Source organism: Petaurus breviceps, unplaced genomic scaffold, assembly GCF_028583685.1.
Source record: "Petaurus breviceps papuanus isolate PSGF00001 unplaced genomic scaffold, PetGlider_PUasm1.0 90681, whole genome shotgun sequence".
NCBI lineage: Eukaryota > Metazoa > Chordata > Mammalia > Diprotodontia > Petauridae > Petaurus > Petaurus breviceps.
In genome coordinates, this window is record NW_027187307.1 from 8,226,051 (window position 1) to 8,252,421 (window position 26,371).

General features: G+C 36.2%; 1 protein-coding gene across 1 annotated transcript in view; it reads right to left on the minus strand.

Moving 5' to 3' along the window:
- The window catches only part of DIAPH2 (diaphanous related formin 2), an 873,453-nt gene that overhangs the window by 610,299 nt on the left and 236,783 nt on the right, over positions 1-26,371 (minus strand). Inside the window, exons 11-18 of the mRNA XM_069065282.1 lie at positions 21,693-21,803; positions 17,289-17,407; positions 15,140-15,256; positions 12,639-12,757; positions 9,992-10,056; positions 7,941-8,045; positions 4,464-4,772; positions 2,609-2,723 (exon numbers count right to left, since the gene is read on the minus strand). Of these exons, the coding sequence (XP_068921383.1) occupies positions 2,609-2,723; positions 4,464-4,772; positions 7,941-8,045; positions 9,992-10,056; positions 12,639-12,757; positions 15,140-15,256; positions 17,289-17,407; positions 21,693-21,803 (1,060 nt within the window). The remainder of the gene's footprint in view (positions 1-2,608; positions 2,724-4,463; positions 4,773-7,940; positions 8,046-9,991; positions 10,057-12,638; positions 12,758-15,139; positions 15,257-17,288; positions 17,408-21,692; positions 21,804-26,371) is intronic.

Genomic DNA, 26,371 nt, shown 5'->3' on the forward strand with positions numbered 1-26,371 from the left:
GAGTTCAATGATACCAAAGAAAATAGGTCAGAGATCGCAGGAAGGATTTGTCCCATTGCTCTCTGGTGTGTGCCAGTCAACTGAGAATACATTATGAGCAAAAATGAACATGTTAAAAGCGAAGAATGTGAAAAAACACCGTGGGATGTACTTAACTGGCACAATTTTGATGTGCTTTTATAAATCTCCCAAAAGATATGCAACCTGAATATTAAAGATGATATTAAAATTAGAAGAGATCCAGATGAGATATCTTTAACAACTATGGCTAGGCTGTGAATTCTTAACCAAATAAGAGACAGAGAGAATCATAAAAGATAAAATGGGTCATTTTGATTATATGAAGTTGAAAAGCTTTTGTATGAACAAAATTAATGCAACTAGGATAAGAAAGGAAGAAGATTACTGGGAAAATAATTTTATCAAATATCACTGACAAGGTTATGATACCCAAGACAGGCAGACAAAGAATAAAAAGTCCCCAATAGATATGATATAACAATTCTCAAAGGAAGAATACCTATTAGCAACCATATTATAGAATTCTCCAAATCATTAAAAATATGAGAAATGCAAATCAAAATAATTCTGAGGTTTCAACTCACACCAAGTAAATTTGCAAAGATAAGGAAAGAGAGGAACAATCAATATTTGAGGGCTGTGGAAGGGTGGGCACACTAATACATGGTTAGTGGAGATGTGAATTGATTTAAACAGTCTAGAAAGCAATTTGGAATGATGTTTACAAAAATGATTAAAAGCATCCATACCCTTTGATCATAAAATCTTACTGCTAGACATATCCCCATTAGGTCAATGACAAAATGAAAGGTCCCATATATATCAAAATACTTCAAGCAGCACTTTTTGTAGTAGCAAAAAAACTGGAAAGTAAGTAGATTCCATTAATTGGGCAAAATACAAGTTGTAGTATATGGGTGTGATAGGATTATTACTGGACTTTAAAAAACAATGAGGATGGGAATACAGAGAACACTTGGAAAATTTATATGAACTGATGCAAAGCGAAGCAAAAACAACAAAAAAATAACAGTATACACAATGATGAGAATAACTTAAATAGAAAGAACACAAAAAAATGAAATAGAATGTTGTGAATTTACAAAAACCAAAATTAGCCACAAAAAGAGATGGAAGAAGGTACCTCTCCCCCTCCTTTGATGATGTATGGAACACTATCAATAATGTCAGATGTTTCTGGTATGTGAATTAGTTTGCTCAAGTATTTCTTCCAGTTTTTTCCTCCATTGCTCCATTCCTTTTGGTGTCAGAAGAGAAGTGATACAGTGGGAAATATAGGTGAAAATGTATATTAAAAATAAAAAATAGGGGATTATTTGGGAAAAAAATCAATCTTTAAAAATTCATATTCGCAGATCCCTGAGTAAGTATCATATATCTGATGAAATAACTGGAAAAGGTGTTTGTCACTTCAAAGAGTATGGTATAACACAATATGTTTTTTTAGCAGAAACCCTAGAATGGCTTAATATTTATTTTGTTTAATTAATGAACTACATAGAGAGAATATGACCAAAATGAGTTACTTAGCCTTTCTAAGTTACTTAACTTCATAAGTAAAACAGGAAAAACAATAGTACCCACTGTACCCACTTTGCAGATTTATTGTTAGACTAAAGCAAGTTATATGTAAAGTACTTTAAAATTATATATTCCAACTATTTTACTATTATTCTTATTCCCTTACAAATAGAAAAAATGTTTACGATTAAATGACGATCCAACTATGGTCCAGGACAATTGATGATAAGATCAGGAGCTTTACATCTACTTTAAGTAATTTGAATTCCACAAGTATATAGAAGGCTGAGAAGTTGTTAAACACTCAGTTCCAAATATGGCATCTTACTAAATCACAATTCATCAAATACCCAATTTGTAGCTGAGAATACAAACTCTGCATAAAAAGCATCCCAGAGAACTCACAATTACACAGTGCTTTAATTCCCTTACAAGCCCCATGTAAAGCAGGCAGCACAAGGATCAGCACACATGATTTACAAGTGAGAAATGTTAAATAATTGGTCCAGGGTCACATGATCAGTAAGTTTCCTAGGCAGGACTTTTATAGCTCTTTCCACTATACCATCAAAGGGATGCACAACAGTCTAAATGTAAGATGAAAGATTATTTCCCCTGCTATAAAAGTTTATATCAACTTCACTGAAGGCTGACACAGAAAATTGGTATTTTGTTACATTATTTTCCTGTAGATGATGAACCAATACCTAGATCTTAGAAGGCTACATTAAAAAAGAAAATTTTGTCATCAACACTTTAATCACTAAAAACCGTAAAGCTCAAATTTTAAGACAAATAAGAAATTTATAGATAGATATCCAAACTTTCCTCCAGGAAATCATGCCAGCAAGTGGCCTAGGTTTATAGGCAAAAAATATCATGACTTGATATCACCAAACCAGGCTAAACTTAAATCCTCAAGGTTTTTTTTTAATTTCCTAGGGGAACATAACTAAAGATATCCTTGAAATATTCTTAAAATAAAACCAGGAAAAATTGCAGGAAAAGAAAATCATTGTTTATTGTAAAACCCCCAACAATGTACCTTTAATTTGTGTACCAAATGTATGTGCCAATTTTGCAAAGAGATCTTCATTTTCAAACTTATCTTCTTTAACTTTTAACCAGAAACAGTTTTCTGTTATTTCTTGTGGCTCAATCTGCAACAAAAAGCAGCAAGAATAATATGGTCAATTGATATACATTCTGTTTTTAAAAAAGTAAGTGTATCTACATTTAAGCAAGCTTGAAGTTTATTGTTTCTCTCTCCTGTTTATTGCTTCCATTTTAGGCTCTGCCCAAGTAGTTTTCTGGTCCTTATTAATTAATTAATGAGAGACAGAATAACAGAGAATTGTTCTTGCAGTCAGGAAAACATGGATTCCAATCTCACCCTCTAACCCATATTATCTTTGTGATCTTAGGATAGACACCATCTCAATGCTCCAGGCTATAAGTTGCAGGGAAGATCCCAACCTTCCTGGAAAAAGGGAATTCCCTCATTTGGAGTTCCAAATATATCAGTGAGGTTGCAGCTCTAGCCTCTAGCCCCTAGCCACTACCCATTTATATGGAAAGTTGTAATTTTTGACAGTTCATAAAGGAAAAATTGCACAGCAGAAATATTCTACTTATTATGCTGACAAAACAGTGCGGTTTTTCTACAGCAACCATCACACTTTAATGAGCCTCAGAGTTAGTATCCCTTCTCCACCCTTCAAAGAATCGGGGACCTGTGGCCTCAAGGCCACATGTGGCCCTCTAGATCCTCAAGTATAGCCCTCTGACTGAATCCAAAACATCCCAAAAGGAATTTTATCTTATTGGAGGCCCTAGGTCCCCTACCCCTGGTCTACACCAATTCAAATGGCTGCTGCTCACTGATTTATCATTTAACAAGCAATTCAATGCTTAGTAATGCCAGGGCTTTAATGCTATCAAAAACCCTGTGGTTTAATCCAATTCACTGTAGATGTGTTAATCAATAACATCTATAGATATGAACTTCATTTCTATTTAATGGGACTCTAACAATCTGATTCTATGTACAAAATTACACATGCCCTTCCCTATCTTCCACATTTCTCCAGAAATGAAGTATGACTTACATACTATTCAGGAAAAGTTCTTCCTCATCCCTAATACCCCACTTCCCTTTGACTTCTTTCCTTGGTCTTCCCATTTTCTCTCCTCCACCCTTCCCTCCTCCGTCCAATTTGGTGTGTTCTCTATTTTTGCCCTTCCATAAATATTCAATGTAGAAGATGTCTTAGTGTGGGTGGTATTACTTTATAATAATTAAATATACTGAAAGCACAACACATATATTCTATTACCACTAATTTAAGCAGTCTCTCTAGTTGAAAAAGTAATGTGAAGAATATCTGAAAGCTAGAACTCAATAAAAAGACCTTCATTTCTTTGGAACAAAACTAACTTCAGTAAGTAAAAGGAATGGAAAAAGTGTTATTTCACTCCTTATTCCTGCTAAAAGTATGTAATAAGGATAGCAATGGTCAAATAACCCAAGGTCCTCTTAAATGCCTCTTTCTGTATGGATTCTCTACATCCATTCCTTATCCTGTCTCACTCATTTTTTTTACTGTTGACATCAACTCTAAATTCATTTTCACTCCTTCTAATGACCCAGGAGGATCCTATCTACGTCACTTTAGGAACTGTGGTGATCTTAAATAGTTAACAATTAGGATGAAATATTTAATTTAGTAGTTATCAAACAACGAAGTAAAGATTCTAAATGAAAAAAAAATTATCACCATAAGCTAAAGGTGTCATAAAGCAGTTCTGGTGTTTGCCCCTATTGCAGCCATGAGTTCAGTGAATCCTACACCAATGATGGCCAAGATCCATAACCTTCGCCCCCAGTAAAAAGCCATTACCTTGGACCAATTGATTCTTTTCATAGCCACTTCTGGTTTGTATATTTTTTTTTGCTTCATTCCAAAAGGAAGGGCAGCAGGTACTCCAGGAGGAGGAGGAACGCCACCCAGAGGTGGTGGAGGATGAAGCCCCCCAAATAAAGGAGGTGCTGGTAGTACAGCTCCTCCAGGCACAGCAGGGGGAGGAGAAGGAACGATTCCGCTAGGAAGTGGTGGACGAGGATATGGAACAGGAGGAGGAGTACCACCTGGTAGTGGGAGTGGTGGCGGAGGCGGATGAATTGCTGACGAGCTGGGAAGTCCATGGCCCTGGAATATACATTGCAAAGAACAGGTGTCATGCCTTTGTACTGGTTTCTGTACTTACTGACCTGAATGTTACATCTGCAATCCAGGATCTTACTAATTCAAGCACCATTAATTTGGGGGGTAATGTTTCCAAAGCTCCTACATGTTAATGTGATCCCTGTGTTTTCTTATTAGCATTACAGACCGCATTTGAAAAATGACATTCAGTTTATTTTGGATTCAATAATCCTTGAAAATAATAAAAAATAAGTTTCATATTATGTAATATATACTGAGAATTAAGTATTTTGTAAAACGGTTTGGACCTGTTCAAGCAATTGGAGAGAATACAGTACTAATTAGGACAAGGTCATGAATGTAATCCCCAAATGGGCCAATTAATTTTGCACAAATAGAATCTGTCTCATAGCCCCTGTAACCCACTTGTCTAATAATTATTGTAATAATACTAATGAATATTTTAAATTTACATAACGATCTATATTTATCAAAGGGTTTCCACCTTCATTATCTAATTATAAGGAAGGCTGAGTAGCTAATATTATACCCATTTTTGCAAAGGTGAAAACTGAGGCCAAGAAAGTGGAAGTAGCTTGGTCCTGCTCATAGAGCTAGTTAAATGCAAAGGCCAGAAAAGAGTTCCAGTTTCTGGGCTCATAATCCAGTATGCCCTCCACGATGATGTGCTACCTCCCTACAAATACATGTGATCAGTGAAAAGAGGAATAGGAACGAGAGTGGCAATGTAAAGCCAAGCCAAACAAGCCCATTGTCTACAAACAGGTGTCAGCATCCTCAGTGACGAACTGTACGTGTGGAGGGCCTATTTTGCACCATCTTATCTTCTTTTTGATGACTAATCAATCACTGTTCATTTATGTGAAACACTAATGGTTTGAAAAACCACTCACTTCCCCAAATAATGGCTAATCATTCATATTTCCAAAAGCTCACATTAGAAATAATTTAAGACAATAATACTCCCCACTCCAACCCACCCCCCCATCATGCACATGAAGCTACAAGTATTATTCAGATACAACCAGTTTAAAGTGTCAGCCTGTTTACAAATCAACTTTAAAACAATGTTTGAGAAATGGCAAGTAGGACAGTCTGTTTGGATTATGGGATGCATGAAAGGGAGCAAGGTGTAAAGAGAGAGGAAAATGAGGAAAGGCACCAGGTTGAGAAGGAATTTAAATGCCAAAGAGGACTGTATATTTCACAGTTCAGGTACTAGGTATTCACTGGAGTCCACTGAGTAGCAGGATGATGCAATGAGAAGTGTTCTTTCAAAAAATCATCTAGGCATCTGTGTGGAGAAGGATTTGCAGTGAGGAGAAACCTGAGAGAGGGAGGTATATCAAAAGGTTATTATGATAGTCGAAGTGGAAGGTGATGAGAGCCCAAACTAGGGTGCAAACTGACTCAGTGGGAAGAGGAGAACTTGAGAGTATGGTTGTAGAGAATGAAATGCTAAGTTCTGTCAAGGAACCGGATAGACTAAGCATTTATTATGTTCCAGGAACTGGGGATAAAAAATACAAGCAATATAGTCCCTGCCCTCTGAGAGTTTACATTATATTGGGTGAAAACAAGGCAGAAAGGGGCATTACATGGAACAGAATGGGAAGTGAGGTTCAGGCTTGGCTGTGGACAGGACAAGGCAAAAGCTAAGATACCCCAAAATGGAGTCCCAACTATTGGGATAGGTGGATAGATGCAAACTTTGTCAGTGCAAGGAATATCCATCCACATAGGAAAATCACAGATTGTTCAAGAACTAAGCTTTAATTGGGTTACTAAAATAACAACCAAAAATGTACATGAAGTTCATGAAAATCATTCAAATTTTCACTGCTTATTTAATAAAGTTTCAGAGATTAACAAAGGCATTGTAAAGAACACAAATGGGGACAAAATTCAGTCTCTGCCCTTAAGTTCATAAGTAAATGTCCAGAGTAGAATGTGATCCATATCATGAACATGTAACAAGTGCTATAGAAATCCTGAGGAGGGAGAGATGACTTCAGCCACTGTGCAGCTAGAGATTGTGGACAAGAGCTGGACTATGAAGATGAAAAGGCAAAGAAAAAGGCATGAATCAGAGGATACTGCAGATGAAAGAAATAGCATAGGGAAATTATCAATGCAAAAAATTCAGAGGAGTGGTCAGTTTAGTTGAGCTAATTAAAAGGGAAATATGATGGGATAAAGATGGAAGCAGTGGGTGAGAAAAGAAAACAGAGAGCCTTAAATGGCTGGTTAAGGAAGCTGTACTTAATTTAGTGGGACAATAGGAAGCCATTGAGGCCAAACAAGCAGAGTATGTACATGACAAAAGCTAGGCATTAAGAAGATTGTTGGAAATAGTGGAAATGATGAATGAAAAAGGGTGAGAGATAATAGAGAGAAAAGCTGCAAGGGCATTGTGAGAAAATAAGGGAACAGATAACTGGAACTTGGTACTAAAAGCACAAATGATGGAAAACTGACCCCCAAAAATTACAGAGGTAGCATAAAAAGGATTTGCAAATGATTGGATATGGAGGGCAAACAATAGAGGGTAGTCCAAGATAATGATGGGCTTGGAATCTGACTAAGTAGAAAGGCAAGGGAAATCTTAGCCAAAAAAGTAAGGGCAAGATAAACAGTAAGTTTGGAGAAAGATGAAACTTAGGTTCAGTTTTGAGCAAGCTAAGCCTGGGGAAATGTAGCTTTCTAATAACACATCCAGGTGGAGTTGCAAATGAGAGACAGAGGTTTGGAGAGAGGTTAGAGGTAAACACAATAGATTTGGAAATTGACATAAAGGTGACAGGGAAAGTAAGATGTATGTAAGCAATCACTGAAATCAAGAGGCAAGAGGGTCATGAATGCAAATGTGAGGTATGCCCACATTTCAAAGGTGAAGATGACTAAGTGAGAGAGACTGAGAAGATAGAAATGTCTGTTAAACTATATAACTTTTTTAAACTTATGCATTCACTTATTTTTATATTCAAATGATAAAGTGTTTCCAACAATAAAATCTATACAATTATAAAATAAAATGGGAAATTGCCACCAACTTTCCTCCTGGCCATACTGTCTCTTTCCAGCCATCCACCATGGCCTCCCATCCCCCTCCCAGTGCCAGTACCTCAGCTGTTCCTCTTCTTTCATTACCTGACTTCGGAGCTGCTGAAGTTCCGTCTCAAGTTCTTGGATTTTCTCCTCTCGTCGCTGAAGTTCAGCCTGGGCCTCCTGTCGAGCTATGAACTCCTCATCAAACTGCAATAATCACTCACATCAGTGTACTCATCCACCTATGAGAGACTTAATACTAAACTTTGAAAAAAAGGTTCCACACATAGGAAACAATGAGGGATTAGGGATGAAGGGGAGAAAGTTATTTTAAACAAGTCTATGTAGAAAAATCACATCACTCACAATGCCTTAGTTCCCTCAAAATGTTACGTACTGGAAAATATCTGATCCTTTTGAAAATAATGTGAATTATAAGTAGGTAGATATCAGATATCACCTGCATAGACAAAGAACAAGCTGTGCTCTGTTGAGATAGCAGATAAGGCAAAGCACAAATATTTTGCTCAATTTGGAAATGAAATTGAAAAACATGACATCATGAAGAGATTTCTTCTTCAACAAAAGTTATATTCTAAGAATAGCCATATGAAGGAACTTAAAAAACTACAATATTCCTCAACCATCTGACTGGTAAACATTTAAAGAACAGCATTCAGAGAGATGATATTGGAGTCTCTTACAGCAAAGGAATTGATCATGGTAATGATGCTCCTGTACAATGAGTAACAAAAGTACTTGTGTATAAACTTTTCCAGAGGCCACACAAATGCAGAATGTGACTCAGAGAATTTAGAAGCCCCCAGTATTCTAGAGAAAATCTAGTCCAACAGCCTCATTGGAAAGATGAGCAAAGTGAGGCCTGGAGAGCTCAGGTGACTTGCCAAGGTCAGAGACTAGTTCTTTGGAGATCCTCCTGATCTCCTAATTGGCACTTTAGTTCTTTTTTACTCTGGCACACCACCTCAAGTGACTCTTTCAAGAAGAAAAGTTCCAAAAGTGTTTCTATTCCAAACAATGTTCCTGAGAGCAGTTCACTAACCAATAAGCTCTGTTTAAAATCACTGTCAGAAGACTTGCCTGGAGAAAACTGAGAGAATTAGCATTTACCCCAGTCAAATAGAGTCATGATACAATATTCATTAAAAATGAAGCATAATCTAAAATTTGCGAAGGGGTTTTGGGATGTGCTAGTTCAAAAAACATACTAAATATTAAAAAAAGAAAGACTTCTTCATTAATCAAAAGGCAAACAGATCTCTTACCTTTAGTGCTGCACTAGGAAGTGATGGCTCCACACCACCACTTGCTGCTCAAGGCCCCCTAGTGACTGAGGGAATGAAGACCTGTCTCTCCAAATGCCCTAAAGTACTGACACTGTAATTTCTAGACCAATGACAAAAATGGTTATATAATGTCTGGGCAAATCATATTGTCCAATGGGTGGCACTGCCCAAGCACTTCATCTCCCTAGTAGAAAAGTACTGGCCTGACACCAAGAGATGAAGAGGGAAAATACACAGGTTCAGGAACCACAATTATAGGCTTCTGACTTCCTCTAAGAAAAGCCTAAATCCAATCCCAACAAAGTCCATGGCCATGGGGGCCTAAGAGTAGGGTTTGCTCAAAAGTTTTTCCTAAAACAAACATGCTACACAAGAGTTAGAAGTTTGTGAAGCAGAAAATTCAAAAACTAATCATAGTGCTTAACTTTGTTTCCACAATGAGAACTGAAGTTCTCTCTTAGGTAAGACTAGCCAAATACCTCCCAGCTCTCTAAAGAGCTATTTACCATGAGGAAAAGAATTATAGGAAATAAATGAAGATTTATTTTTCATAACTGCTATCTTTCATATCATTTTAGGAACTTACTTATTGTCATTTTAATAGTTAATATGGCTTCTTTTTTCATAGTATATTAAGAGTGATGCCAAGAGAACAGTGTGAAATGGTGATCTTATTTCATTAGTAGAAAATGTCAACATTCAAGGGTTATTAAATTGGCCAAAGCATATAACACAATAGAACATGTGCTTAAAATAAAATTTTTCTTGACATCCTATTTTCTACATAATGGTGAAAAATTCTGCTAAACAGTAAAACAATGTCATTCCAGCATTACATAAACTTACCTTTTTGGAAAATTCTGCTGCCTTTTGTTCACTTTCTTCTACTTTAGCTTTGTCTACACATGCATCTATTAAGATTGACCAAAAGTAATTAGAAATGATGACATCACATACTTAGAAGGAAAAGGCTGTGGTGCTTTCAGATTATCTTCAGCTAATTTGAGGGCAAATCATTTACTAAACCTCAAGAATGTAACTTCAATTCTTCTATGGCAGGAAAAAAGGGGGAAAATTTCACCACCATATGTCTGTTTTTTTTTTCCAGTGCAAGATACTATTCTTCAAAACAGACTCATTGGGGCATGGAAATGCATATATGAAATTCTTCCAGGCTAAAGGGCAGCTATGGAGAGGGGAGGCCCCAAAGACAAGGAGGCTGGGTTTCAGTCCTATCTCTAACACATCGGGTTATGTAGTTACAGTAGGCATAGCTTTTCAGTGTTCTAGGAAACTCCCTAAGATTATAAGGTTCAGGGAATGTGTCCACCAGCACTAGTAGAGAGAGTTTCATGAACAATGTTTCCTGTATGAAGGAAATCACGTATCTTGTATCCATCCCTTTCTCCAGGATTAACATAAATTACCCAGGTCAGTGGGTTTTCTGTTTACTAAGATCACAGAGCCCATCTGACCAGTTTTTCAGGATCTGGCACTCTTAGAGTAGGGGCTGTGACAAAATGAAAACATAATTTATGCCCTACCTAGGTGACATAGAAAAAAAATGAATCAATTCTAAAACGGTGCTAATAAGCTGAAGAAGGGAATGAATATACAGTGAAACCTAATAAATTCAGGGCACAATGGGTAGTGAGGAAGGTTATCTCACATTACATCTATAGAAAAGATTTGTTAAGTTATAAGTTTAAACAAAAGGAAGGAAATGTGACATCTATTTTCAAGAGTAAGTTTTCCAATGACCTAACCAGCATGTCAGAAATATAGGTTTCCATATTACCAGTATGCTATTAATAAATCATTCTTATATATTCATTAAACACATTACCTAAAGGCTTCAAATATTCAAAGCTTTATTGGTCACTACCATCTATAGCATAAAGCAACAGAATCATATTATCTTAAGAGCTAGAATGGACTTTTGGGGGCCTTCCATCCAACATTGCACCAAATGTAGAAATCTCTTCTTTAACCTCCCTTCTGGAAGTCCATTAACCTCTGCTTAAATACTTCCATTCGTGTGAAGCTCACTATTTTGCTTTGACACTTTGAACTATTTAAAAGTATTTTCCTTATGTAGAAAAAAATGATCACCTCCCTAAAACTTCTACCGAATAATTCATACTGTGCCTTTCACTGAATAATCAAATTTCTTCTCTTCAAAAATGTTTGATATTCATATTTTTTCAATAATTCAGACATAAATACGCCCACTTTGGCTCAAGTTGTGAGAATTTACTTTTTTAAACAAGGATCAGCCATGCCATGGTAATGAATTTCTTCTTAAAGAAGCAGATCACGTAAATAGAAAAAAATAGGATCTGTTATCATGTTAGAACAGAAGCTAACAATAACCCAGCTAAGTCATATTATCATCATAAAAATAAGCTTGACCCTTGAAACAGACAAATATGCCTATAGCACAAAGCAAGTATTAGGCCAGTTTCTATACTATATGTTCTTTATGTTTATTCAGGATATATCATAACTAAAGTGTGTTAACTCAAGTACGATAAAGAATATAAGGCTTAGAGTAATAATGTGCTACCATTGGCAGTTAAATTGGATCACTGAATCACCACTACTAGGAACTGGGCCTTAAGCCACTCTTACAGCAGTGATCATCAAATCATAGAACTTGGAAGCTGCCAGAACTGACATCAGAGAGCCTAAGCCCATCGACTCCTGCATAAGGCAAGCAAGGTCCAAGGTTTCCATGGCTTTCCAATGTCACATGGCTAGCTGGTGGGGGAGGACTATTTGTGCTGGACTTCCTACCATCACTCATCTAGTCCTCCTATAAGCAAAGACATCACAGTGCATGGAAGACAAGAGAAAGGTCAACATCCTTTGCCCATGTAAGGCAGAAATCAAACTGCTTGAATAGAACACTGATATAAGAATGAACTGGGGATAGGGCTTGAAGGATCTCACTCTGAGCTATTTTGAAAAGGTAAACAGATATCATTTGTAGTCAAACCACAATGGGGGGGGGAATAGTGGCTCTCTCCGTCCTAAAGGTATGTGAAAGAACAAATTAATTGATTTCTCAAGGTATAGAAGGACAAAACAAGCTTGTATTTCATTTTTCAAAATTGAACTCTAGGAACCCAACTTTGATGTTAATTACAGTTAATTTCTTACAGAGTCGTATGCATGTATATAATGCCTCACTGGGTCTGGTAGGATCTAAATGAATGCTTTGATGATAATAAGGCATCCACAGAAATACCTGACAGTCTTTGGAACTAAAAGTAAGTCTGAGGGGGCTATAAGGATCAAACAGGAAAGGATTTCCAATTTTCTACATGTAAAATTCTCATAATAATCACAGTTAACAACCATATTCATAGAATAACCTTAGGCACAGGACCTTAGGACTCGGTTGATGTTACAAGGGACACAAATTTTGAAAAATATTTCTTCTCTTTAAAGGAAAGACAATAAGGGGAGTATTGAGAGTTTAATTAGATACCTATTAGGTGAGTAAAGTCAACATCTAATCTCTGTCGATATTTGAAGTCTGGATCCATGCCACTAACTTGGAGCACGATCTGGGAAACACACTCTTCAATGATCTTATAATATTGTGGCCTAGTGATAAACAAAAACAAAGCGGTATATGTTCAGCTCTCAGGGAAAAAATAAGTTTCCTCAAGAAATCAGATGATATGGCCGTGTAACCTTGAGCAAGTTACTTAACCCCAATTGCTTAGGGGCAGCCAAGTGGCTCAGCGAGTAAGAGCACCAGTTCCAGTGTTGGGATGACCTGGAGATCGAATCCCGGGCTCAGACACTCAGCACCACACCCAGAAATAACTGGCCGTGTAACCTTGAGCAAGTTACTTAACCCCAATTGCTTAAAAAAAAAAAAGAAATCAGATGATAGGAAGATGAAAGACTAAAAATACCATTTTTTCTTTAACAGGCAAATTGTGCAGCTCTCTCAAGAGACATAAACAGAAGAAATTAATGTCAACGTTTGAATATATCGACCTTATTTTCTAATGCACAGTGAGAGAATCTGATGAGGCTAGTCAAGGGGTTAATACTCTTGTCTGTTTGGCTTCAACCTCAGATTGCCATCCAGTGAGCAACTCTCATAGAGACAGAAATTGGCCAGTTCTTCTGTAGGGACTGCAGCAACTGAGGACCAAGAAAATCAAGTCCAACATCTCAGAGAGATTTCATTTTGTTCATGGAAATGGCATTATAGAAGATCTGCTACCATGTGCTTTGCCACTGCACCTCATGAACCAGGAGATTTTCCATCTAAATGGCAGTTGAAACCTCCTCTATTACACTAAGAGCTCCTTGACAGCAAGGACTGGGACTCTAGCTTTCTCATACTTTCATTCATTCACTGAATCATAAAATATGGAAACTGGAAAGGACCTCAGTGATCATCTTATTTTATTTCTGAATTTTACAGATGGGAAAATTCATGGTGAAAGAGTGTAAGGGTTATGGGATTTAAAGATCTTCCATGCCCCATTGGACTTGCTGGGAAGAGGAGGAGCAAGAGGAAGCGGAAGCAAAACTAGAGTTCCCGCGGTGGCTGGTGGTGGTGGCGACGGCGGCAGCAGCAGCAGAGGCAGCGGCAGCACAAAGCCCTTTTTGAGTTAGCCAGAATTTCTGCTAAGGACTCCTGCTGAGGACTGCCAGGGGCTGGAGCTGCTGGGAGCGCGCTTCCCGGACGCTGGGTGGTTGCTGTGAGTGGGGAGAGGAGGACCTTTGCCTGAGGTAGCCTTTTCTGTTTTAAAGGCTTGAAAATGTGGGTGCTTTCTACTTTATCTACCTGTGCCAATGTCATAACTACTCCGATGGCTTTCACTTTCTGGTTTTGGGACTCAGTCTTTTGGTATCTTAATAAATTTTCTAGTTTATTCCCCCATATGGCAACCATGATGTATTTTGTAATGGATAATTATATCAGCATATCTGTAATCTCCATAGGCATTGTGAATATGGCATTGCTGATACAAAGAGTTTAAGTCCTTTCAACAAGGTCATAAAGATGAATCAGGATAAGACTAAGGTCTTCTGAAACCCATGGCAGTGTTTTTTTCACTGCATCAATGAGCAATAAATTAAAATGCTTTGAATTTGAATCTCTACATTTGTAAATAGGAATAAAAGGCTTTAGACAAAAATATTCTCATTTACCCGACATTCTTAGGAGCGCAAAGGCAACATAACCAAGTTTTCAAAGTAAATAATACAACCTCTAAGGGTACCTTTTTAAAAAGACTTTGATCATCTGAGATAGAAACTTGTCCAATACAGGTAACATACTCACTTGCCTTACAAAAAAAAATCATCTTTTCTTAATGATTTACCCTCATCATGACCTTCCATTACTATCCTAGGCATTAACACAGTAACTCTGCTTCCTCATTTGCTATCAGTCATCATTTCTGTGATCACTCTGCTTCTAATTTGCTTTTTATCTACTGGAATCTGAGAGTCAGAAAATCAAAGTTGTATTTTTATTTAATTCAAAGTGTGACTGTGATGTCAAGACTGGAGATGACAGAACAATATCTGGGCAACTAAGCTTTGGAATCCTTACTTCACTCACCTCTGGAGACAAGAAGATGCTAAATGATGAACTATTTTTAATACTTCGTATGCCCAAATGCCTCCATATCTGAAATATTTGCATTTGCAGAGGTTTAAATGATAATTATTACATAGATAAGAGTGAAAAGGGAATAACAATAAAATAGCTTAATAAAAATATACCATATAAGTACTTTTGGGGAAAAAAAGTGTGACTGAATACCTTTCAGAACCTCTTTATTTCCTAAGACACAAAGAAATAAACCTTATTATCACTCATTCTTTCTGTGGGTAGATGTTATCTTTGTTTCTTGCCTGGTGCTTGTGTCTAAATTGGGCATATGACCTCATCCCTTCTAATATCTTTAAACATGAATGCAAATTGAGAAAAAAATTGCCAAAGTTTACTCTTACCTGATATAATAATCATTTCTGATGAGCAAGAAATGTTGTAGAATGGAGAGTAAGTAATTTTCAGAAGAGGTATCCTTTAGCATGTTGTATAGAAGATGATAAACTTCATTCATATCAGTAAAAAATCAGTTAAGAAAAAAAAAAAACAGTTTCACTTGGTATGTAGCAAGATTTTTTTAACCCCACCACTCCCAAAAAACAATAAAATCAGTTTTACTATTTTACTCTGGTATATTTTTTTCTTTTTTCTTTTTTTTTCTTTTGCTTTTTGTAGGGGGGAAGGCAAGGCAGTTGGGGTTAAGTGACTTGCCCAAGGTCACATGGCTAGAAAGTGTTACGTGTCTGAGGCTGGATTTGAACTCAGGTCCTCCTCACTCCAGGGCTGGTGCTCAATTCACTGAGCCACCTAGTTGTCCTGGTATATTCAATTAAATTCAATTAACAAGTTTATAACATTTACATAAATAGATTATGTTTTCTGGACTGACAAGATCAAAAACATAATAAGAGAAAGGATTTAAGGAAGTAAAAGATGGCCATTGCTACACCATTGTTGGCAGTACACATTCAAATTATTGAGAATGAGAATATGCAGGGCATTTGTGTTTATCAGTTCCACCCTCATAAGTCTGAGAGTTGCTAGAATCATATTTCCATGAAGCTTCAATTCCCATTGCCATATTTCATGCTAGAGATATTCAATGTAAAATAAAAGAAGAAGCCCTATTTTATCTAATGACCTAATAGGCCAACACAAAATTAATATCTTTTCTGTTATTTCAATGCTTTTAGATGTAAAAAAAAGACAAAGACTGAAATACATTTAATAACTGATATAGACACTTAGTCACAATACTTTCATTTACCTATATAACACAGCTAATAGAATTATTTAAATTTACATTTATAGTGAAAAGTAAGAAAGATGAAAATATCTTCAACAACTTTTCTACGGGATTATTTGTGAAAGAGTAGCATTAAGTATAAGGCTGTTCTTTCAAGGGGCTTCACCTAAGGGGGCATTAGAGACAAAAGAATTAAAATGGGTTAATTTGTAGGTAGTGTCTCCTATTAGGCCAAAGAAAATTCAAGTTCACATAATTTAGAGTCTTTTTTTGTCTCACTTGAAAAAAAGGAGTATTAATACCAGAAACATAATTTCAACCAGGGGGTTGATGTAATTATAACCTAAAAAAAGGTTAATAAACATTGGAACTTCCCCACTTCATATGCTCATCATGATTCCTTGTGTATCATGCATTAAGGGGGTAGTGGCAGGCATTGCTTCTTAAGTAAATCCCATAATCTCATCACCATATAAGACTAACACCTAGTGGATATCATATTACCCCTTACACCTTCAGCAATTTCATAAGAAATTATCAATGGGGGCAGCTAGGTGGCTCAATGAATAGAGCACCAGCCCTGGAGTCAGGAGGACCTGAGTTCAAATCTGGCTTCAGACATTTAACACAAAACTAGCCATGTGACCTTCAGCAAGTCACTTAAGCCCAATTGCCCTACCTTCCCCTTTCCAAAAAGCAAAAAGAAAAATCTAAAAAACAAATATTAAAAAAAAGAAATTATCAATGAATGACAATTACATTTTTCAGCTATACTAAATGCAAGCTTTCCTAAATGACTAGCATTTATAATAGTTATATAGTCGTTATCCATTTTTAAGTGTATCTTATCTTTAAATAGCAAGTAAGTGATTCATGTGTTAGAAGTTACATTTTGGGGGTCAATGGAGTATAATTTAGTCAATTAGAATAATACCTTACCTAAAGAAATATACCCAGTGAAATTTTCCCCCAGAAGTTCCAATTCATTTCAATAAACACACTTTATACTACACACCTGAAAAAGAATACAACAAGAACCTTGCTAGGACACGGCCCACAATAACCCAGATTTCAGTAGAGTCTGAGTCCACTGCGCGGTTAACTTATCAGAAGTACTGGAAGAAGTCCACCACTCCCACAGTATGAAGCCCAAATAAAGCATTCCAGTGAAGTTCCACTATATTTAAATGGATGCCAATTGGGTTGGCAGACAAGAATATCATGTGATGAACTACAAAATTACTCATTGAAACCTCCTTCAGAAATACATCAAAAACAATCTCTGTGCTTTATCAGAAGGATATTCCATTTCTGCTCGAATGTCATTTAGACGATGTGATAATTCATGTAAGTCGTCATCTTTGTTCTCATCAAACACTTTCAACTGGATATCAAGCTCGTCATTGTCTTTTTCTTTCAGACCCTAATATAAAAAAAAACTTCAAAGGTAAATATGCTTTCAGATAACATGAGGTATTTTACCTATCAAAAAGGCCATGTACGGAACAACAGAATTTCCTACATCCACACGTGGCAATAGTATCAAATCTTGATCCAGACACACCATTTCCTAAGAAAAAGCCATTGTGTCTAATTTCTAGGTTCAAAATAAAAGGACTTCTTTTTTTTACATGCCCCCAAGTTTTCCATATTGAGGCTGAAATATCTACCTATCAGATCTACAACTGAAAGCCTTGTTCTGGTATGCTACTTCCTGCAAACCCATATTTAATTGAATCCTTTTGTCTGGGAACACTAATAAAAGACTGTTAAAAAAAAAAAAAACTCATGCAGTTAGAACAATCACATAAGCAAAGGTAGACCAGGAGTATTAAGTACAAACAAATAAAAGGATATCTATATCTATATATACATATATATGTGTGTGTGTGTGTATATATATATATTCAAGCACAACAGTTCTAAGTATGGCATAGAAAGTTGTATAAAAAGGTATTCCCCCCAACCCCTTAAAATCACATCTTGTGATAATAAAGCAATAAAATGATAAGATATTTTTTTCTTACATGGACCTAAAAATATATTCTCGGGGAGGCTAGGTGGCACAGTGAATAGAGCACTGGCCCTGGAATCAGGAGGACCTGAGTTCAAATCTGACCTCAGGCAGTTAACACTTACTAGCCATGTGACCTTGGGCAAGTTGGTTAACCCCAACTGCCCTCCAAAAAGCAAAATATATATATATATATATATATATTTTCTCCCTTTACTCTCATTTTATATTTCTTTCAAGTAATCACAAAATAGTAATTTGGCATTAATGCTATTTTTGTAATATATTATATACACATACGTTATAATCTTTTAATAATATTAAAAATAATCACAAAAAAGCTTTTGAGCATGCCACACTGTTGGATTCAACATATATCACCTGCAATGTCTTTAAGTATTTCTCTCCCTTAAATGGCACTTTTCAAGACTCAAATCAATTTATCACAACTGAGGATGATCAAAGGTGGTAGAGCCTGTGAGACTAGGGTGCTCTGGTTTAAGCTTGGACTCTAAAAGGAAGATGTGAGGATTCCACAGTTTAAATTAGAGAGAAACTGTGTAATTATTCAATGGAATAAATATAAACAGAGCTAATAGCCACTTTTGTCACTGAAATTGAATACAAAGGTAAAATTTTTCATAACATTTTAACAATTGTCATAAAAACACAACTAATTAAACTATGTTAATTTAGTTTCATAGAATTCAATAAATATTTAGCCCTGCTTTTATACATATTCCATATAAAAGAGACTAAACTAAGTTTTATTTTAAAGTTGTAAATAACTGAGAGCTAATTATCCACCCTGATTTTAACAGAATTTACATTGTGATAACAGTGATAATTTGCAAAGCAAAAAAACCTAAATTTGTTGGGTCAATATGTGCTAACTTTTTCTATTTTTGAATATAACCTACTCAGGTTTTTTTCTAATATGTTGGATGTTTCATAATGTTATCTTATGGTGTCAAACGACATCTGACCAAAGGTCACTGCTATGTAGGATGTGGACTTTTTCTACAAAATTAATAAGTTAAAATCAACATGAAGTTATTGAGTTGAAATTAGATTTCCTCCACAAAGAAACAAAGCCTGGGATTAAAATACACTCCATGACTAAAATGCTTAGCAAAAATACTAAATTTAATATTAAATTTAAATATTAATTAATTAAAATTACTTGAGTATTAAATTAAAATTAAATAGGGTAAGGGCATTAGTTACATAGCAACTGTACTTTACTTAAATAAATCATATGATAAATCATGTAAGATATGGTACTAAGTTCTTGAAATAATCAAGATAACAAAAATTTGTACTGAATGACAGGAATATCTTCTGTGACATACCAAAATCTCTTGGCAGAAAATATAGATTGCATTATCTAAACTGTGTTTTTTAAAAATACTTTTCAAAAATATTACTCTTTCATCAATTTTTAACTTAGCAACTCTGGCTACATTAATCAGCCCAGTATTAATCAAAAACCTTCTATAGATACATTATGTATATAATTTTTTACACTCCTAGTAAATATTCAATTCGTTAAGCAAAGAAATCTTTCTCCCTCTTTCATACACTATCTGCTTCCTTGACACAACTATGAAAACCAAGGACCCTTCTGGCATATATGCACTGACCTCCACAGGGCCTCGCTAGTTAAAAACTCTCTTCCAACTTTTGTTGTTCAATTGTTTCAGTCGTGTACAACTCTTCATGAATGGGGTTTTCTTGGCAAAGATACTGAAGTAATTTACTTTTCCAGCTCATTTTACAGATGAGGAAACTGAGGCAAGCAGAGTTAAGTAAATTACCCAGGGTCATATACCCAGTAAGCATCTGAGGATGGATTTGAACTCACTAAGATGAGTCTTCCTGAATCCAGGTCCAGAACTCTATCCAATGCACCACCTAGCTGCCCTCTCTTCCAACTATGGTTTAAAAGAACAAAGGTGCTAGAATGATGACTGAGAGATTCTTCTTGATCACCAATCATACTAGTGAAAGGTTCTATGGTCAAAATGTCTTTAAAAACACTTCCATCGAGTAGGGGGAAAGACCAACACAGAAACATACTTTAATAATTCCATTTTATAAATGTCTCTCAAAATCATTTTGACTTTCAAGAATCCCAAAGTATCAAATACCTATCAAAGAATCAAAAATTTTATAATGACAAGCATGAAATAGTTTCGGCAGTCTTAAAAGCCAAGAAAACCTGCTTCACATAAACATAACTCTCCCTTGCCTCCAACATACCCTCCTCACCATTCCCCATGCATCTTACCAGCCACAGCAAAACTGCCAAAGGAGATGAGTGAATTTTTTCTAAGGGTGAGACATTAAAATGTACAGGGAAGTAATTGAAGTCACTTGTTGACATTCAAGAGGATCGTATCATGGTACTATGTGTCATACCTCATTATCCAGTAGGAACAAGAATAAGGTATACTATAGAAATGAATTTTCTGGACAAAAGAAAACTATCAACCCTTTCAAACATCAAAAGAAATTTTTCTTTTACCCATTGTGGATGTAAAAATATGGTTCTCATGTATTAAACATTTTTCTGCCACCCTAAATGGCATACACTGACCATGTTTGAACCTTGTCTAAATAACTTAACGTCATTATTGTGAACCTCTTTAGCTGTTGTATGAAGTGATGCCCTCAGGAGTCCTACAAAGAGAACTTACTAGTTCCTGGATTAAATGGCCCACAACTTCCAGAATTTTGAGTTTCTATGTTAGTTGGTCATCATTTTCCTGTCTCTTCCTTTGTGGTAGCTGTCAGCCATCACTTCACTGCTAGAGGTCCTGTAGTATCATGACCCAAAATACCACCATCATGCCAAATACACACCACATACACACCCTATCACCTCAAACTTGAAATTACTTCCAGAATTTTATTAACAATATGAGTATAGAGACTAAAAATGGATTGTAAGGATCTTTATGAATATATAACACAAGCTTTGTTATGTGGACTTGACAAATAATCTCGTGGTTTTTCCCTTTACTTCCCAGTTTCAGCTTAGTTCTAGATAACTGAGGCTGCTGGCTTAGAGACCTCTGAGGCCAAGGACAAGGTCCACTCAGGGCCTCACATCACAGATTTAAGGAGGAGACCCAAAGGTATTCCAGAAGGGCCAAAGGAAGAAATGTGCTCTTTTATTCAGTGTAATCCTATAAAATAATTTCAAATGATATAAAAAAACCCATTTTGAAATGCTAAGGTTTTCATTTGAGACAAACTGTCTATATCAAGTAAAAGCCTGAATGTAGCTTTCCAGGAACTTGACTAGAATGGATTACCCATATATTTCTGTTCATCTTCAGAATGAAACTAAATTTAACCAACATAAGAGAATTAAAGCTAAAAGAAAGTAAAAGTCTTTTATTTCCTCAACAGTCAACTACCAACAAATAAACAGCATTCCAACCCCAAGAATGGAAAAAAAAGGAGTTCACTGTTGGACTGATTATTATCAGGTTTGAATTATCAGCTATGTGTAGGAGCTATTACAGTAACATTTAGAAGTTTAGAGGCCAAGGCTAAATTATACAATGTCTTGGATGAGAAAAATTGAAGACTGTATAGTTGATACGTTAGATTTATCTAGATTCATTTATGACCATGGAAAGATATCAAACTTCATCTGGAAAATAAAATCAAATACGTTACTTACTGGTAACATTTTCTTGAGTCCAGAACGGAGAAACTCATTTCTTAAATGTATCCGAAAATCAAGATCATAAGGAGAGGTGACAAGGGCATTTATAAATTGCATGCAGGCAACCTGCAGTGAGAAATGAAATTGAATTAAAGAGCCAAGTTAAAAAGTAACAAACTATACATTTAATGCACAAGAAAATTCATCTCTGCCTCTACTAAATGTTTGTACAGCTGAAAATACCCTAAGAAATGCACAAAGGAACTGCAAATGTCTACCACTACAAAGCTTTGGAAATTTGGAATATTTTAAAAATGGTATCAATTGTTGTAAACTCTAATAGCCAGAAGAATTCTGATTTCATTATCAGATATGGACTATTGGATAATTCCATGTGTAATGAATGGTCAACTACAGTCATATGTTTATGCTAAACACTACAATTCAATCTTAGAGATAATTAAACTCCCTTTGAGAAGCACACCCAAACAAAACACTTCTGTGTCTCAGCTACAGCATGTTAAAAAAAAGAACAAGACTTCTTCCTTCCGTTTTGTATTCCCTTCTCACAGTCTACTTAATAACAAGGCTTCAATTCTATACTGTGAAAATTAATCTTCTTAGATTTATCAAATAAGGTTGTGAAAATTTTCTGAGTACAGAACAATAATAGCTTGACATAACCAAATTACATTATATTCTTTCTATTTTTTGATCATGATATATTTGCCCAAAGTACGTATATAGCATATTAGATATATAAGATGAATTAATTTATTAAAACTGAATAAATTCATGCAAGTGAAATAAAATTATTTAATATGCACTGTGACACCAATATTAATGTTTGTTACAAGCTACAGTACATAGGACTATTTTCAAGTAAAGATTTCTCATTAACTACACCAGTTAGAAAATGAGTTTGGCTCCCCCACTACCCACACCTAATCCTTCTCTCCTTAAAGTTACCTATTCTAAACTGATTCATCCCCTCTATTCCCCTATACTATCAGTTCAAGCCCTGGGAAATTGCAGGACAGAATGAAAGCAACAAAATACTAATTGCCAGGTGTTCCATATATTATTCCTAAATAGCATTTCTGGAAAATGCCTACTGAAGTCTCAGGCTACTGACTAATAGTTTAACTCAACAACTGCACATTTTAATTGATTTATTTTAAAAACAGGCTACCAGTAATATAATGCTAAAAGGACTAATACACACTCAAAATTTGCGAGGAGACGTGGGGGAAATAGTAGGTTTGATAGATGTTAACTTCAAGTAAGAAAGGAAATAAATCAATAATTTCTACAGAAAAAAAAAGTTTCAGTACCAAATGAAAACTCCCCCCCAACTTGAATTCAATTTCCCATCACTGTCCAACCAAATGTTTTTTGGCTGAAGATGCATTTATTAGAGATGCAGGCTATTAGGTTGGAAGGCCAGGAAGATCTGGATTCAAATCCTGATGCTGACACAAATAATGGCATGATTCTGGACAAGCCCTGCAACCTCTGACTTCCCTTTGCAACTCCTTCAAACTCGAAGTTCCAGGGGAAGGTGCCATTATATACATGGCAGAAGTTTCTAACCTAGAAGGTCACCATTTGGACCAAATCACCAGGCCAGGCTAGACCAAATACAAAGAACACACAGCAACCTCTAGGGTTGCTCACCACCCCTCCCCAGAGCACTAACACTTCACAAAATTCTTGCATTTTTCTGTGCAACTCTTTAGAGAAGAACAATAAACTGATAAATCAACTAAGATAATGGGTATCTAAAACCCACATTACTGCAATCATATCACAGAAATGCAAGTGGCAAAGATTTCCAAGATTTGCCAATATAGCTGACATAATAGGTTCGACAAAGGAATCCCACAAAAGAAATCTGGGTATAAAAAGATGAAAAGTTTAGTTAAACCATGAGATGTGTCAAAATACTAAGACAAACAGCATCGTGCAAAATACCTTGACCTTGGATAAAAATGGATGGTGAAGGCAGAGTTGTGCATTTCATGTCTAGATCGATTTGGCATGTGACTTATCATACCATCCCTGTGACCCTGGGTTTTCAAAGGCCATTCTTGCAGGGAACATACCCTCTGGCTGGCCCTACTACACCAGACTGCCTTCAAATACAAAACATGTACATACCTGTCAAAAAAATGCCAAGGTCAAAAAGGCTTGTCACCAGGGGCAAGCCATTTTTTGGAGGCAATAACTATGACTTATGAAACCATCTACTAAAGTTGGAATTGGGGTCAATAGAAGAAGCCCCCACACCAAGGAAAGGAGAGATCCTTGAAGTACTGAAGCAGGGATACACTTTCTGACACAAGAGGAACTTGGTAACTTGAGGACGGCCCAGTAAATTCTCCTACGACACAGGGTGCACCTATTAGTGACTGCCTCAATTAAGGGACAAGTTAACCTTGATATTTATGATAGAAAACCCAAGTTATTCACACAGTTGAAATCAGCTGTGAAGTAGCTTTGGATATTGCACATATCCATAACTATATTATCATCATATCTGCCTGAATGAGCCTTATTATGTTATAACTATGACATGACCGAACAAGCCAAAGTACATGTCCAATCCAAAATTAATAGAGAGCAAAGTTACCATCTGCTGGGATTGTTTTTGCCAGAAGAAATTCTAGCTTAATGGCTTGTATTAATACATTACAAGTAAAGAGAACATTTGCACCAGAAACAAATTAATGAGTCTTGCAGCTCACCACCTTTCTCCCTCTATACAAATGGAGATCTGTGGGTCAAAGAGGAACTTTCTTTAAAATGAACTTATTCTGTACTGACAGCACAACATAGAATAACGTTATTATTCATTGCCAATAGACGGAATATTACAACAAGAGAGTAAAAGTACTTTCATGCTATATGTTCCTCTTGTCTTTTCCATTAGAAGGGAAGCTCCTTGAAAGTAATGACTGTTCATTCACAAAATCGAATGCAAGGCTTGGAACACAGCAGGGGCTTCATAAATGCTACCTTGTTAAGAAACTTGCAAGGTTTTTTTTTAAAGACAGCTATCACAAAGGAAGAAGACAGGGGGATACCAATTTGTTACCTAGGAGAAGTTTAAATACAAATGAATACTGAGTAAGCCTGTTTCTGCAACAGCAGCACCCAAATGTCTCAATATAATTTTTATAAGTGTTGGGGAGAGGAAGCTGAAGAGCCATTCTGCTCCTGCCATCCACTTACACCAATATTCTAGAACTTTTTCAAAGAAAAAGAACAGTAATAAAAATCAACAGAACAATGTCCATACAAAGCTGGCCTACGTAAGAGGAAAAATGTGTGGTTAGTCTGAAAGGAGCCCTCAGAAATGAGCCCAGGCTCCACTCATCCAGTTTCCAGTTGAAATTCCACACGAATGTATGCATTTGACATTTTGCATTTTCTCAGAACAGTTAAACACAATCTTATTGTAAAATGTCACAGGAATTGACTGACCATCACACTATGTCTTGCCACAAAACATAGTCTAGTAGAAGGCCTCGGCTGTGCAGGAGGGAACCAGAAACAGAGGCAGCACAATACTCTCATGGCGGGCAGGGGTGAGGGCAGCTGAGAAGGAGGAGGTAAGGCACTTACTTGCCCACAAGATTTCAGAATGAATGAAAAGCAAAGTCAAGCCTCCAATTTCATATCTCCTGACTGCTAGAATGGTGTTCTTTCTATAACACACAAAAGTGGCATCATTTAATAACATTTCCCCTTTCAAAGGAGAAAAAGAAATGGTCTTGAAGTATAATTTTGACCATTAAAACACCTGCTTTCACACATAAAAGTCCCTTTATACTGGTTTTTTAAATTACCAAAATATTCTCTCTTAAATCTCTTTAGCTTCTCAAAGGAAAAAATTACTCAAAAGAGATAATTGAGCATTTGATGGTAGAATGAAGACAAGACAAGTTTTTCCGTAAAAGGCACAGAAACCCTCCTCAGAACTCAACTGCCCAGAGGCCTAAGACTCAAACTACTAATAGGCCTTCCTGGTCTGCTAAACAGAAGACACCAAATTGACTCTTCTGTCAGGCTTCTGAGCTGGGCACCAGCACAGCCAAGAGGGAGGCGGAGCAACTCAACGGACATAAGACTTTAGCCTCATTGAGTGTCCTTTCCCAGCTCTGGCTAAATAAATGTCCTTCTCTTAACTGCAAGATGGACCAGGAGGGTGTCATTTCATTTCAGTTCTGAACATGAAGCTCCAGGGTGTAGCTGACAATCCCTTTGGGATGATCTTTCATTTGGGTTCACATCCAAAGTACAAGAAAATTTGCAGCATCATGAATAAATGCATTGAGGTAGAGCTATGATTTTTTTTCCAAACTATTTACTGCTAAAACTAAATTACTTTCTAAACTTTTATATTTAATCAATGCCTTCCTTACCTCCTGCTTAAATTTCTATATGAATCTGCTGTCATACTACATAATCAATACATACATGTGCAATGAAATTTTGTGCACATATAATTACAGACTAATCGCTACTAGTGTTTTCTCCTCCACAAACCACTTAGCCCAAGGTCCCTTATTCTACATCAGTTCTTTTCACTTTTGTATCTGGCCTCAAGGAATGGAGGTGGAGATGAGGACCCCCAGACTTATTTGTAAATTAACTGAAATGAAAGCAGTAATAATAACTATTTTTTACAC